Source organism: Pan troglodytes, chromosome 11, assembly GCF_028858775.2.
Source record: "Pan troglodytes isolate AG18354 chromosome 11, NHGRI_mPanTro3-v2.0_pri, whole genome shotgun sequence".
NCBI classification, from domain to species: Eukaryota; Metazoa; Chordata; class Mammalia; order Primates; family Hominidae; genus Pan; species Pan troglodytes.
Window position 1 is genome coordinate 477,530 of NC_072409.2, and position 17,043 is coordinate 494,572.

At 43.9% G+C, this 17,043-nt stretch overlaps 1 protein-coding gene across 12 annotated transcripts in view; it reads right to left on the reverse strand.

Annotated features, from left to right (window-relative positions):
- The window catches only part of CACNA1B (calcium voltage-gated channel subunit alpha1 B), a 248,727-nt gene that overhangs the window by 173,480 nt on the left and 58,204 nt on the right, over positions 1 to 17,043 (reverse strand). For all 12 annotated transcript variants that reach the window (XR_010148796.1, XM_063788039.1, XM_063788036.1 and 9 more), the window contains exon 7: positions 215 to 318. Coding sequence is in view for 11 of the 12 variants with exons in the window: in XM_063788039.1 (XP_063644109.1) it covers positions 215 to 318 (104 nt within the window). In the remaining variant the exon portion in view is untranslated. The remainder of the gene's footprint in view (positions 1 to 214; positions 319 to 17,043) is intronic.

The window sequence follows — 17,043 nt, forward strand, 5'->3', positions numbered from 1 at the left end:
GGGTATGACAGGGATAAGGGGCCGAGAGGCTGATCAAGGACAGGTCAGGATGGTGGCACAAAGGAAGGGCTACCAGAACCCAGAACACGAGGGGCAACCACCACAGAGGGCACCCATGGGCCAGGCCCCCACCCCAAGTGTCACATGTGCCCCTGTTGACCCCTCAGCTGCGAACACAGAGGGGCACCTGCACATCCCCCACATGGTCTCTCACCCCGAGAGCACGCCCAGCACCAGGTTGAGCATGAAGAAGGAGCCGATGATGATGAGAGGGATGAAGTAGAGCCAGTTCCAGGTGTTGCCGGCCGCATCGTTTGTCTGGAAGCAAGGAGAGGGAGATGAGGAAGGACAGGGACAAAACACAGTCCCGGCCACAGGAGCACCCCAGCCCCCAACAGGCCTCCTTCTCAGAAGCACACACCTGGTAGGGTCCAGGCAGTGGGGAGGCCAGTCACAGGGAGGTCCAAGCATGGGGCTGGAGTCCAGGCAGCACCCACAGGCAGACGTGCCCCTGCTGGCAGAGTTCTCTCTGGACTGCAGCTCCCAGAGGACCAGGGACACTCAGTGCTGCCAGCCACTGCCTGGCAACACTCAAAAGCCAAGCAGTAGGCCCAGGGAGACACAGCTGTGTGGATGCCCCGAGGTGGCATGAGCACCCAACCTCTGCCAGACACCTCCCTGGCTACCAGACATCCTGGGCAGCTCCAAAGCCATGTCCTCCTGAAGGGGGCCCACAGGCCCAAGTCCACATCAGACCCAAGTCCACATGCAGCAGCTCCCACAGCTGAGAGGCAACAGTGGGCCCATCTGCATTTTCAGTTTCACCACATGCCTGGCCTGAGACAGCGCCCAGCACTCAGGCATGATCTGAATAGCTGAAAGCAAAGAGGGACCTTCTTTCCCAGATCTTTTGCTTTTTATAGCACAGCCCACAAAAGGGTGCGCTCCTTTGAACCCAATTTGATTCCATAGTTGTTTCATTTTTATGCATTCCCAGGGGATGTGGCTAAGGGGTGTAGAGAACCTCTTTCTCCCTGCGAGTCTGGTGCTGGAGAGAAACCAGGAGGGTGGTGGGTGCCAAGGGAGGCAGCCCCTAGTCCCGTTCCTGGACACCTCTCTTCAGAGGCAGTTCACAAGACATGGGATGGACTCCACCAAGACAGAGGCAGGACAGTCGGGGCACTGCCCTGCAGCGGGCGCTGATCTCCAGGTGCTGCTGTTGGCATTCCTGCCCTCCAGTGTCTGCTAGCCTGGCAGATTTGCAGCCTCCACCCCTGCATGGACTGAAGCTCGTGGTTCCTGACCCTCGGACACTGATTCCAGGCTGGCCCCTGAGATTCCTGGATCCGAAACCAGAAGTGACGTTCAGAATCTCAGCTCCAGCTGCAGTTCATGTTCCTAGACCATGAACCACTAGACCACACCTCTGTCCAGACTCACATGCAGCTCAGATCTGTGGACTGAGTGACCACCAAAGCCACCAACTTCCCACAAGCACACCCTCAAACCTGCCCTCCCTTCTTGAGAAAAAGGAGATATCGCTGCTGTAGCCTCAGCCCCTCTCACCTGCTCAAGCACTTGGCTCCCGCAATTTCCCTCCCCAGTGGAGTGTTCCCATCAGTAGCCAACTGGCTCTAATTCCTCTCATCTTAAAAAACAGGACTTCCACTTCTGGGAAGACGGAGCAGACATACTCTGCCATATTGTTCCCACTAAGTGGAATTAACATACTGAAAATTATTCATAAAGCAAACATAGAATGACTCTGAAAGATGGAGAAAATAGGGCAGACTAGCTAGGACCCCAGGATATAAGGTGTGTTTCTGGGGTCTTCTTCTTGCCTCTTATATCCCACATTTGGAGCTGATGAAGCCTAAAATTTGGAAATGCCCAAGGGGCACAGACGACCAAAAAAAGTACCAGCAAAAGCCAGCTCTCCCTAACCAAGGCAGCCTAGCAGGACAGGGAGCTCTCAGACAACTCACGGAAAACGCTGGCTCCATCTCCATCCCTCCCTTCCAGCAAAGACCCAGAGGAGCACCTAGACTGCAATGAGGCATCCAAATCCCCTCACCCTCCATGGGGTGCTGTCAGAGAAAGCCAAGTAGGAAGTGGAATGTTCCTCCTCAGCAGGGGTTATCACGGCCCCCCAGCCCAAGCCCACCTCCGCGGTACTAGTGAAGACCACACGGGACACCTTGACTTCCATTTACACAGGCAGTAGGGGCACCCCCTGCAGCTAGGGAGCTATCAGAAGGGCCTTGTGCAGCCAGGACTTTTACCACCATCCAGCAGTCACGAAGCTGCCCACCCACACACAGTGTGCAGAAACCACGTGGAGAACAAGAACAAGGCACCTCTAACCCTCCCAGCCAGGAAAGTTCCCTTGAGGCATGGTGGGGAGCCAGACCGGCCACCCCCGCCCAGCAGTAAGGAGAACACGCTACCATAAGTCAACAGAGGCCAAGTGGGGAACCTAGACTTCTGCACTCACTGGCAACAAGACAGCAGCCCTCCTCCTTCCCTGACAGCCAACGCAGAATGCTTAACTGAGATCCAAGGTCCCGTGCCGAAAGGCCAAAAATGGCCAGTTTTCAACTGAAACTCACTCGTCATACTAAGAACCAGGAAGAGCACAGATTTCTTAGATGCTGTGATGGTTAGTGTTGTGTCAACTTAGCTGGGCCACGGGGTACTCAGACACTTGGTCAAGTACACTTGACAGTACCTTGCAGATACTTCTACAAAGGTGCTCTGAGATGAGATTATCACTTTAATCCATAGAGTGAAGACCACTGCTCTCTGTAATGTGGGGTGGACCTCATTCAACCCACATTCAAGACCAACCCTCCCCTGGGTAAGGGAAAAGTCTCCTGTAGGTGCCTCTGGATTTCACCTCTGCAGGCCACCGCCATCGGGAACTGCATCATCAGCTCTCCATATGTGGACAGCACACAAGCCCGCCAGGCAGAACCACAGATGTGGACATGCCAGCCTCTGTGATCACATGAGCCAGTTCCTCATGATAAATCTCCCTCTCCACACACACACACAGACACACATCACACACAGACACACATCACACACATGCACCACACACGACACACACATGCATACACCACACACACACACACACACACACCACACAAACCAGACACACATACACCATACACACACACTGGACACACAAGCACACACACCACACACATGCACACCACACACAACAGACACACATACACCACACACACAGGACACACAAGTGCACACACCAGACACACGCACCACACACCACACACACCACACACATGCATACATACACCACACACACTCACACCACACATACCAGACACACATACACCATACACACACATTGGACACACAAGCACACACACCACAAACACCAAACACACACACACTACATGCACACCATATGTGCACCACACACAAAGGACACACAAGCGCACACACCAGATACACACATGCACCACACCACACACACACACCCCCACACACCACACACACACCACACATGCCAGACGTGCAGACACCACACACATCAGACACAGATACACCATACACACACACTGGACACACAGCCACCACACACACACCACACACACTACACACATACTTCACACCCACACACACACTACACACATGTATACACCACACACACAACACACATACACACACCAAACACCAGACACACAACAGACACACATCATACACATGCATGCCACACAGACCATACACAAACACACCACAGAGACACCACAAACACACGCACACCACACACATCAGACACACACACCACACATGCTAGACACAAATACACCACATACACACACTAGACACAAGTGCACACACCACACACACATGCACACACCACACACACACACACCACACACATACCACATGCACCAGATACAGGCACACACCACATACACCACACATACTACACATACCACATACACCACACACACTACACACACCACATACACCACCCACACACCAGACACACACACATGCACACCACACACACCAGACACAACACACACCACAAACACATCAAATACCTTTCTCCAAAGTGTTTTTTTTTTATTCTGGGCATGTCCTTAACCTTGCCAAAATGAAATTCTGAATTGATTGAGACTTGTCTCTGATAACTTTTTGGATTACAGAACCAAAGGGAAAATTTAGAGCTAAAAAAAAAATCGAAAATCTCAATGAAAAGGCATAACAAGAGAATGAAGGGGATGTGGAAGGAATCAGTGAACAGTAAGAAAACAAAGAACGATAGAATTATCCATTCTGATAAGGAGAGAAAAGTGAACCTCAAAAACCCATGAGACTATAACAAATGATCTGATATTCATGTCATCAGAGCACCAAAGACAGGTGAAAAAGGACAAAGCTGACAGTATTTAAAGAAATACGGCCAGGCGTGGTAGCTCACACCTGTAATCCCAGCACTTCAGGAGGCCGAGGCAGGCAGATCACCTGAGGTCAGGAGTGCGAGGCCAGCCTGGCCAACATGGCGAAACCCTGTCTCTACTAAAAATACAAACGTTAGCCAGGCATGGTGGTGCATGCCTGTAATCCCAGCTACTCCACAGCCTGAGGCAGGAAAATCGCTTGAGCTTGGGAGGCGGAGTTTGCAGTGAGCCGAGATTGTGCCACTGCACTCTAGCCTGGGTGACAGAGTGAAACTCCGTCTCAAAAAAAAAAAAAAAAAAAAAAAAAGGAATGCTGAAAACTTCTCAACTTTAGCAAGAGACATAAACATACAGATTTAAGAAGCTCAGCAAACCCCAGACAAACACATTATAGCCAAACTTCTGAAAACTAAAGACAAAGAAAAAATCTTGAATGCAGCAGAAAAAAAATGATACCATACCTATATGGGGAAAACAATTCAAATGGTTTCTCATCAGAAACCATGGAGGCCAGAAGGAAGTGGCATAATATTTTTCAGGTGCTGAAAGAAAAGAACTGTCAACCCAGACACCTATACCCACCAAGAATATCCTTTGGGAAATCAAGACATTCTCAAATGAAAAACTAGGGAAACCAGGAGAATTTGTCACCAGCAGAACTCTCCTAAGAAAAAATGAATAATGAAAGGTCTCTAAACAGAAAGGAAATGAGTAAAAATTGAATCACTATTAGGAAGGAAGGAAGAAAAATGGAAAATGTAAAAATATAGGTAACTGGATTTCTTTCTCCTTTTGAGTTTTTTAAATTATGTTTGACAGATGAAGCAAAAATTATAGTACTATTGAGGCAGAAGAATAGGGTCTGGAGGCAGGGACCCTAAGGCCGATTTGTGCTGACTTCCTAGAACTGAATCAAAAGGAAAACACCACTCCACACCCAAGTAACAGAAGAACAGCGGCTACTCCCTTTGTGGCCCACCCCCCTTCCACTGTGTCACAGATGAAAAAATGGAAAGTACCTCTGATTGGTCACCTCCCACAACCAATCAGGCTGCTCGTGGGCCAAGTCTTCATTAGCATAGGGTTTAACTTTATAACTTCACTTCAGCCTTTGATTGGTCGCCTCCTGCAACCGATCAGACTGGTAGCAGGCCCAGTCTTCATTTACATAGAGTGTAACCAAGTAACCAATGGGAAACCTCTAGAGAGTATTTAAATCCCAGAAAATTCTGTAACTAACACTCTTGAGCAACTTGCTTGAGCCCACTCCCACTCTGTGGAGCATACTTTCAATAAGTCTGTGCTTTCACTGCTTCATTCTTTTGTTGTTTTGTGCATTTTGTCCAATTCTTTGTTCAAAATGCCAAGAACCTGGATGACTCATAGTCAAGACCCTCCCCTGGTAACGTATTTTGGCAAGCCAGCCAGGAGGCAAGCCCAAAGTTTGGGAGTTATTTTTCTTCTCATTTTCCCTTTTCCTCTCTGCTCCATACAGGGGAAGCATTTTCTGTCTCTCTTTCCAACTCAGGACACTTGACAGAGCACCTAAGCATGGAGGCAACTGCAGGTCTCTGGCTGGGGCCACTCTATGGAGAGACTGAAAGGTATCCATATGGAAGCACATGACCACCACTGCCTGGTTCACATGAGGGACCTGAGTCCTTTTCCTTTTTTTTTTTTTTTTTTTTTCAGTTTTTCAGCAGTCATTTCCTAGTAGCTCCCCAGTAACTGAGGGCAACTAACTGGGGCCACTCTCCAGTGTTACCTGAAGGCCGAGGAATGATAGGGATAGCTGCCCTGCCTGGAAGGGGGAAGGACTCTTTTCTGTCTTTCCTGGTTATACTCCCTGATCCCTACGTGTGACACAATTGGCAGTGGCAGCTTGTCAAGGAGGAATTCACACATTTCAGGGAACTTAAACCCTCTTTTCTTATGCTAAATTCTCCTGTAGAGTTAGCTAGTAAAGACAAAAGATAATGTCTCCTAGGCATTTTGACCTCCCTTCTCTTACTTGATCTATTCGACTGGCTAAGGACAAAAGAAACCTACTTAGCCCCCTAGCTATGCAAGGGTTATACATAAAAGAGATTTTATATTATATAAAAAGGCATCTTGTATGGTAAATTCTTGTCCTAAAGTAAAATGACTGTTGTTTTAAAAGAGGGATATGACTGGGTGCAGTGGCTCACACCTGTAATGCTAGCACTCTGGGAGGCCAAGGCAGGTGGATCACGAGGTCAGGAGTTCGAGACCAGCCTGGCCAATATGGTGAAACCCTGTCTCTACTAAAAATATAAAAAATTAGCCAGGCACAGTGATGCACGCCTGTTGTCCCAGTTACTTGGGAGGCTGAGGCAGGAGAATTGCTTGAACCTGGAAGGCAGAGGTTGCAGTGAGCTGTGATGGCATCACTGCACTCCAGCCTGGAATATGATAATAATAATAAAAGTAAAGAAATAAAATAGGGATGTTTAGGACAAGTCACAAAGTCCAAGCATGTCGTAGATGATCTGGGTAAGTCATGAAAAAGATTTGTGAAAGTGAAATTATGCAAGAAATGTTGTATAATTTATGTTGCCTAAGTTTAGAGGGTTAAAGGATTGTTTTAAGTGGTATAGGAAAAATCCAAAGGTTTGAACAAGTTGTAGGCTTATGAAAATTAATTGTAAAAGAGATTCTGTGTATGAACATATTGGCTGAAGTTAAAAGCTTGGCCTTATCAAATTATAAGGATGCTAGAAGTCAGGGCCTTCAGCCAGGGACAAGAGGAAACTCATAGTGGGCCACTGATTGTGAAGGGAACCGTTCCAAAGTGGTGCTGGCACCCATCTAAGGTCAGACATATCTGACAAACTAAGATGGGGCCCCAGAAGTGGGGATGCCCTTGGGAACCGCAGACAAGACCCAGAGTTTTTCCAGATGGCCACCCCAGGTAAAATCTGGGTCACCTAGTAGGACCTCCACTTTTGAAAGTCCTCTTCTCTCTTCCAGACCACTGTGGGCAACTCTCCATCCATTCCCTCTGATTCCCTGCTTGGCTGCATCGTCAACCACTGGAATCAGTTGAACCCTGACAATCTAAGGAGAAAATGTCTGATTTTCTACTATAATACTGTATAGCCCCAATATCAGCTGGACAGCCAGGAATAATTGGTGGTCATGGGAAGTCTTAATTACAACACCATCCTGCAATTAGACCTGTTTTGCAAAAGGCAGGGTAAATTGTCAGAAATCCCATACGTACAGGTCTTCATGGCCCTATACCAAAACCCAACAATCTGCAAAAGTCCTGGAACCTGCCCTGAAAAGGAAGGTCTTAAGGCAGAACTAGATATTGTAGATGACCCCCTTTTACAAAGGCCACCTGTCTCTCAGAGGGAAGTGCAACCATCCCTGTATAACTCCTTGCCAAGTGCTCCTGAGGCTCAAACCCAAGAGCAAAATTCAGGGTTCCAACTAAGTCCTCCTCATATTTGGAGAGAAACAATCTATTCAACTCCCCCTCCAGCCCTGCTACCCCTTAGGGAAGTAGCAGGAGCTGAGGGGCCAGTCCTAGTGCAGTCCCCCTTTTCTATAACTGATATAAAACAACATACAGAAAAGCTAGGAAGCTATTCTGAGAACCCTAGGAATTCGGAGATGGGTCCCAAACTTTGACCTTAGCCTTTGATCTCTCAGGGGAGATGTTCAATTCATTCTAGCAACCTATTGCAGCCCCTTGGAAAAGAAACAAATCTTTGAGGCTGCCCGCCAGGAAGCAGATGACTTATTTCCTTGAAACTCTCAGGGCAACCACTTAGGCCCAGACATAGTCTCCATTACTGATCCTAATTAGGACTATAACACACCCGAGGGAATGAACCACCAGGCTAAGTTTCTTGAGGCTCTCCTTGGAGGAAGAGAAAGAGAATAAGGCAGTAAATTATGATAAGGTAAAGGAGGTTACACTGGGCAAGAAGGAAAATCCAGCCATGTTTCATGGCAGACTGGAGGAAGCCTTTAAAAAATATACTAATCAAATCTGCCCCAGACATTAGATATAAGCTCCAAAAGCTACAGATGGGCCCACAGACTAATCAAAATCAGCTTCTTGATATTGCTTTCATGATGTATAACAATCATGAAGGAAGGAAAAGGGGAACAGAGTAAAGAAAAATGGCAAGCAAAAATTATGACAGCCATCACTGGCAATGCCCTGAATGCCCAAAGAGCACGCAAAGGAAACCCAAAGGGCCATAAGGACAATGTCAGCCTGTAGAGGATACAAGATTTGTTAGTACTAATAGATACCTGTAGGGAGCTGAAGGCCAGAGAGACATGACCAACTCAGTATTCCACTGGAGGTTATATGATCAAACAGCAAACTTGTTTATCATGAAAGCAGGATGTGGGCAAACTCATGACTGTGCCTGCAACCAGGAGGTTTGCTGAGGGCAATCACTCCCTGGCGCCGTGCTCATTGCGGTTACCTACTGGGACATCTAGAGCCTATTGTTCAAAGAATGCGGTCTTGCAAGCCTGCTGTGAATCAAACTGCCTGCTGACAACCACCCCCTCCTCTTCTCGCTATCTCTTTTGCCTAATAAATACGGAGGGCTGTGTAAAGCTCAGGGCCCTTGTTCACTAGAAGCAAGGAGCCCCCTGACCCCTTCTTCCAAATATAGTCTTTGTCTTTATCTTTATTCCCGCGTTCGTCATCCTTTGTTCAGTCCCCCAAGGTCCGTGCAGGTTACAGATACCTTTACTGGCTGGATTGAAGCTTACCCTACACCAAAACACAGAAGGCCAATGAAGTTGTGAAGGTTCTTCAAAGAACTATTTCCCGAGTTTGGGTTACCTCAAAGCCTCCAAAGTGATAATGACTCGTTCTTTATCTCTCAAATAATTCAAGGGGTTGCTAAGGCTCTCAGAATCAAATACTATTTGCATTCAGCATGGAGGCCTCAATCCTCTAGAAAAGTGGAAAGAGCTAATCAAACTCTAAAATGGGTGTTAGCTAAGCTATGTCAGGAAACATCAGAAACTTGGGTCAACTTGCTGTCCACAGCTCTTGTAAGAGTCCATAGTTTCCCCAGAGCAAAAATTAATATGAGCCCATATGAAATGTTATACAGGAGGCCATTTTTAACTAATGATCTAAATACTGATCCAGAAACAGCCACTTTAGTGAAATACCTAGTTAACCTGGGACCATTTCAGCAGGCTTTACAAAAGTTTGAAACTCAAAAAAAAAAAAAAAAGTTTGAAACTCAAAGACTCCCCATACTGGCAACTAACCAGCAACCCAAAATCAGGCCAGGAGACAAGGTACTTTAAAAAAAAAAAATTATTTCCATAGGTTATTGGGGAACAGATGGTGTTTGGTTACATGTGTAAGTTCTTTAGTGGTGATTTATGAGATTTTCATGCACCCATCACCCAAGCAGTGTATGCTGCACACAATTTGTAGTCTTTTATCTCTCACCCCACCCTTTCTTCCTGAGTCCCCAAAGTCCACTGTGTCATTCTCATGCCTTTGCATCCTCACAGCTTAGCTCCCACTTATGAGTGAGAACATACGACGTTCGGTTTTCCATTCCTGAATTACTTCACTTAGAATAATAGTCCCAATCTCATCAAGGTCACTGTGAATGCCACTAATTCATTCCATTTTATGGCTGAGTAGTAGTCCATCATATATATATCACAGTTTCTTTATCCACTGGTTGATTGATGGGCATTTGGGTTGGTTCCACATTTTTGCAATTGCAAATTGTGCTGCTGTAAACATGCGTGAGCAAGTCTCTGTTTCATATGACTTATTTTCCTCTTGGTAGGCACTAACTAGTGAAATTACTGGATCAAATGGTGGTGTTACTTTTAGTTCTTTAAGGAATCTCCACATCGTTTCCCATACTGGTTGTATTAGTTTACATTCCCACCAGCAGTGTAGAACTGTTCCCTGTTCACCACATCCATGCCAATATCTATTATTTTTAAATTTTTTTATTACGGCCATTCTTGCAGGAGTAAGCTGGTATCACATTGTAGTTTTGATTTGCATTTCCCTAATCATTAGTGATGTTGAGCATTTTTCCATGTTTGTTGGCCATTTGTATATCTTCTTTTGAGAATCGTCTATTCATGTCCTTAGCCCACTTTTTGATGGGATTTTTTTTCTTGCTGATTTGTTTGAGTTCATTGTGGATTCTGGATATTAGTCCTTTCTCAGATGTATAGATTGTGAAGATTTTCTCCCACTCTGTGGGTTGTCTGTTTACTCTGCCGACTGTTTCTTTTGCCGTGCAAAAGTTCTTTGATTTAATTAAGTCCCAGCTATTTATCTTTTTTGTTGTTGTTGCATTTTCTTTTGGGTTCTTGGTCATGAAGTCCTTGCCTAAGCTAATGTCTACAAGGGTTTTTCCAATGTTATCTTCTAGAATTTTTATAGTTTCAGGTCTTAGATAAGTCCTTGATCCACCTTGAGTTGATTTTTTATAAGGTAAGAGATGAGAATTCAGTTTCATTCTCCTACATGTGGCTTGCCAATTATCCCAACACCATTTGTTGAATAGTGTGTCCTTTCTCCACTTTTATCTTTTTGCTTGTTGTAAGTATTTGGGTTTATTTCTGGGTTCTCTATTCTGTCATTGGCCTATGTGCCTATTTTTATACCAGTACCATGCTGTTTTGGTGACTATGGCCTTATACTATAGTTTGAGGTTGGGTAATGTGATGCCTCCAAATTTGAGAGGAATGAGGGTGGTATTTTGATGGGAACTGCATTGAATTTGTAGACTGCTTTTGGCAGTATGGTCATTTTCACAATATTGATTCTACCCATCCATAAGCATGGGATGTGTTTCCATTTGTTTGTGTCACCTATGATTTCTTACAGCAGTGTTTTGTAGTTTTCCTTGTAGAGGTCTTTCACCTCCTTGGTTAGGTATATTCCTAAGTTTTTTGGTTTTCTGTTTTTTGTTTGTTTTGCAGCTATTGTAAAAGGGGTTGAGTTCTTGATTTCATTCTCAGCTTGGTCACTGTTAGTATATAAAAGAGCTACTGATTTGTGTACATTAATTATGTATCTGGAAACTTTGCTGAATTCTTTTATCAGTTCTAGGAGCTTTCTGGAGGAGTCTTTAGGGTTTTCTATGTAAACAATCATATCATCAGCAAACAAACAGCGACAGTCTGACTTCCTCTTTCCCAATTTGGATAAACTTTCTTTCTTTCTCTTGTCTGATTGCTCTGGTTAGGACTTCCATTACTATGTTGAAGAGGAGTGGTGAGAGTGAGCATCCTTGTCTTCTTCCAGTTCTCAAAGGGAATGCTTTCAACTTTTCCCCATTCTGTATTATGTTGACTGTGGGTTTATCATAGATGACTTTTATTACATTGAGGTATGTCCTGTGTATGCCGATTTTGCTGAGGGTTTTAATCATAAAGGATGCTGAATTTTGTCGAAGGCTCTTTCCACATCTATTGAGATGATCATGTGATTTTTGTCTTTAATTGTTTATGTGGTGTATCACATTTATTGACTTGAGTACGTTAAACCATCCCTGATCCCTGGTATGAAACCCACGTGATCATGGTGAATTATCTTCTTGATATACTGTTGTATTCAGTTAGCTAGTATTTTGTTGAGGATTTCTACATCTATGTTCATCAGGGATATTGGTTTGTAGTTTTCTTTTTTGGTTATGTCCTTTCCTGGTTTTGATATTAGGGTGATACTGGCTTCAGAGAATGATTTAGGGAGGATTCCCTCTTTGTCTATCTCATGGAATAGTGTCGATAGGATTGGTACCAATTCTCTTTGAATGTCTGATAGAACTCTACTGTGAATCCATCTAGTCCTGGACTTTTTTGGTTGGTAATTTTTTTATTACCATTTCAATCTCACTGCTTGTTATTGGTCTGTTCAGGGTATCTAATTCTCCCTGATTTAAGCTAGAAGGGTTGTATCATTCCAAGAATTTATCCATCTCCTCTAGGTTTTCTAGTTTACATGGGTAAAGGTGTTCACAGTAGCCTTGAAAAATCTTTTGTATTTCTGTGGTGTCAGTTGTAATATCTCCCATTTCATTTCTAATTGAGCTTCTTGGGATTTTCTCTCTTTTTTTCTTGGTTAAACTTGCTAATGGGCTACCAATTTTATTTACCTTATCAAAGAACTAGCTTTTTGTTTCATTTATCTTTTGTGTTTTTTTGTTTAAGTTTCATTTAGTTCTGCTCTGATCTTGGTTATTTCCTTTCTTCTGCTGGGTTTGGGTTTGATTTGTTCTTGTTTCTTTAGTTCATTGAGGTGTGACCTTAGATTGTCTGCTTGTGCTCGTTCAGACTTTTCGATGTAGGTGTTTAGGGCTATGAACTTTCCTCTTAGCACCGCCTTTGCTGTATTCCAGAGGTTTTGGTAGGTTGCATCACTACTGTCATTCAGTTCGAAGAATTTTATTTTATTTATTTATTTATTTATTTATTTATTTATTTATTTATTTATTTTGAGACGGAGTCTTGCTCAGTCGCCCAGGCTAGAGTGCAGTGGCGTGATCTCAGCTCACTGCAAGCTCCGCCTCCCGGGTTCATGCCATTCTCTTGCCTCAGCCTCCTGAGTAGCTGGGACTACAGGCGCCTGCCACCACGCCCAGCTAATTTTTTTTTTGTATTTTTGGTAGAGACGGGGTTTCACCATGTTATCCAGGATGGTCTCGATCTCCTGACCTCGTGATCCACCTGCCTCGGCCTCCCAAAGTGCTGGGATTACAGGTGTGAGCCACCGCATCCGGCCTCAGTTTGAAGAATTTTTAAATTTCCGTCTTGATTTCATTTTTTGACCCAATGATCATTCAGGAGAAGGTTATTTAATTTCCATGTATTTGCATGGTTTTGAGGGTTCTTCTTGGAGTTGACTTCCAGTTTTATTCCACTGTGGTCTCAGAAGGTGCCCAATATAATTTCAATTTTCTTAAATTTATTGAGGCTCATTTTGTGGCCTATTTATATGGTTTATCTTGAAGAAAGTTCCATACACTGATGAATATATATTCTGTAGTTGGCTAGAATGTTCTGTAAATATCTGTTAAGTCCATTTGTTCCAGGGTATAGTTTACATTCACTGTTTCTTTGTTGACTTTCTGCCTTGATGACCTATTAGTGCTGTCAGTGGAGTACTGAAGTTACCCACTATTATTGTGTTGCTGTGTATCTCATTTCTCTCTCTTTTTTTTTCTTTTAGGACAGAATCTCGCTCTGTCACCCAGGCTGGAGTGCAATGGCACTATCTTGCCTCACTGCAACCTCCACCTCTGGGTTCACGCCATTCTCCTGCCTCAGCCTCCCAAATAGCTGAGATTACAGGAGCCTGCCACCACACCTGGCTAATTTTTTGTATTTTTAGTAGAGACAGGGTTTCACCATGTTGGCCAGGCTGGTCTCAAGCTCCTGACCTCAGGTGATCCACCCACCTCAGCCTCCCAAAGTGCTGGATTACAGGCGTGAGCCACTGTGCCTGGCCTGTCTATCTCATATCTTAGGTCTACTAGTAATTGTTTTATAAATGTGGGATCTCCAGTGTTAGGTGCATATATATTTAGGATTGTGATATTTTCCTGTTGTACAAGGCCTTTTATCATTATATAATGTCCCTCTTTGTCTTTTTTAACTGTTGTTGCTTTAAAGTTTGTTTTGTCTGATATAAGAATGGCTACTCCTGCTTGCTTTTGGTGTCCATTTGCATGGAAAGTCTTTTTCCACACCTTTACCTTAAGTTTATGAGTCTTATGTGTTAGGTGAGTCTCTTAAAGGGAGCAGATGGTTGGTGAATCCTTATGCATTCCACCATTCTGTATCTTTTAAGTGGAGCATTTAGGCCATTTACATTCAACATTAATATTGAGATGTGAGATACTATTCTAGTCATCATACTACTTGTTTCCTGAATACCTTGGGTTTTTAAAATTATTATTTTTATATAAATCCTGTTGGATTTATGCTTTAAGGAGGTTCCATTTTGGTGTATTTTGAAAATTTGTTTCAAGATTTAGAGGTCCTTCTAGCAATTCTTGTAGTGCTTGCTTGGTAGTAGCGAATTCTCTCAGCATTTGTTTGTCTGAAAAAAACTATCTTTCCATCATTTATGATGCTTAGTTTTGCTGGATACAAAATTCTTGGCTGATAATTGTTTTGTTTAAGGAGGCTGAAGATAGAGCCCCAATCCCTTCTAGCTTGTAGTGTTTCTGTTGGGAAATCTGCTGTTAATTTCATAGATTTTCCTTTATAGGTTACCTGGTGCTTTTGGCTCATAGCTCTTAAGATTCTTTCCTTTGTCTTTTTTTTTTTTTTTTTTTGAGACAGAGTTTCATTCTTGTTGCCCCGGCTGGAGTGCAATGGTGCGATCTTGGCTCACCACAACCTTCGCCTCCCAAATTCAAGCGATTCTCTTACCTCAGCCTCCCGAGTAGCTGGGATTACAGGCGTGCACCGCCATTCCCAGCTAATTTTTTCTATTTTTAGTAGACACGGGGTTTCTCCATGTTGGTCAGGCTGGTCGCAAACTCCCAACCTCAGGTGATCCGCCCACCTTGGCCTCCCAAAGTGCTGGGATTACAGGTGTGAGCCACAGCACACAGCCTCCTTCATCTTAACTTTAGATAATATGATGACAATGTGCCTGGGAGATTATCTTTTTGCAATGAATTTCCCAGATGTTCTCTGAGCTTCCTGTATTTGGACATCTAAGTCTCTAGCAAGGCTAGGGAAGTTTTCCTTGATTATTTCCCCAAATACATTTTCCAAATTTTTAGATTTCTCTTCTTCCTCAGGAATGCCAATTATTCTTAGGTTTGGTCGTTTAACATAATCCCAGACTTCTTGGAGGCTTTGTTCATATTTTCTTATTCTTATTTCTTTGCCTTTGTTAGATTGGGTTAATTCAAAAACCTTGTCTTCGAGCTCTGAAGTTCTTTCTTCTGCTTGTTCAATTCTATTGCTGAGACTTTCCAGAGCATTTTACATTTCTCTAAGTGCATCCATTGTTTCCTGAAGTTTTTATTGTTTTTAATTTATGCATTCTATTTCATTGAAAATTTATCCCCTCAAGTGAAGGACCTCTTCAAGGAGAACTACAAACCATTGCTCAACGAAATAAAAGAGAATGCAAATAAATGGAAGAACATTCCATGCTCGCGGATAGGAAGAATCAATATTGTGAAAATGGCCATACTGCCCAAGGTAATTTATAGATTCAATGCCACCCCCATCAAGCTACCAATGACTTTCTCCACAGAATTGGAAAAAAGTACTTTAAAGTTCATATGGAACCAAAAAAAGAGCCCACATTGCCAAGGCAATCATAAGCAAAAAGAACAAAGCTGGAAGCATCACGCTACCTGACTTCAAACTATACTACAAGGCTACAGTAACCAAAACAGCATGGTACTGGTACCAAAACAGAGATACAGACCAATGGAACAGAACAGAGGCCTCAGAAATAACACCATACATCTACAACCATCTGATCTTTGACAAACCTGACAAAAACAAGAAATGGGGAAAGGATTCCCTATTTAATAAATGGTGCTGGGAAAACTGGCTAGCCATATGTAGAAAGCTGAAACTGGATCCCTTCCTCACACCTTATACAAAAATTAATTCAAGATGGATTAAAGACTTAAATGTCAGACTTAAAACCATAAAAATCCTAGAAGAAAACCTAGGCAATGCCATTCAGGACATAGACATGGGCAAGGACTTCATGACTAAAACACCAAAAGCAATGGCAACAAAAGCCGAAATAGACAAATGGGATCTAATTAAACTAAAGAGCTTCTGCACAGCAAAAGAAACTACCATCAGAGTGAACAGGCAACCTACAGAATGGGAGAAAATTTTTGCAATCTACCCATCAGACAAAGGGCTAATATCCAGAATCCACAAAGAACTTAAACAAATTTACAGGAAAAAATTAAACAACCCCATCAAAAAGTAGGCAAAGGATACTTTTCAAAAGAAGACCTTTATGCAGCCAACAGGCACATGAAAAAACGCTCATCATCACTGGTCATCAGAGAAATGTAAATCAAAACCACAATGAGATACCATCTCACACCAGTTAGAATGGCAGTCATTAAAAAGTCAGGAAACAGCCGGGCGCAGTGGCTCACGCCTGTAATCCCAGCACTTTGGGAGGCCGAGGCGGGCAGATCACAAGGTCAGGAGATCAAGACCATCCTGGCTAACACGGTGAAACCCCGTCTCTACTAAAAAATACAAAAAATTAGCCAGGCGTGGTGGCAGGTGGCTGTAGTCCCAGCTACTCAGGAGGCTGAGGCAGGAGAATGGCGTGAACCTAGGAGGCAGAGCCTGCAGTGAGCAGAGATCATGCCACTGCACTCCAGCCTGGGCAACAGTGAGCCAAGATCATGCCACTGCACTCCAGCCTGGGCGGCAGTGAGCTGAGATCATGCCACTGTACTCCAGCCTGGGCAACAGAGTGAGACTCCATCAAAAAAAAAAAAAGAAAAAGTCAGGAAACAGCAGGTGCTGGAGAGGATGTGGAGCAATAGGAACGCTTTTACACTGTTGTTGGGAGTGTAAACTAGTTCAACCATTGTGGAAGACAGTG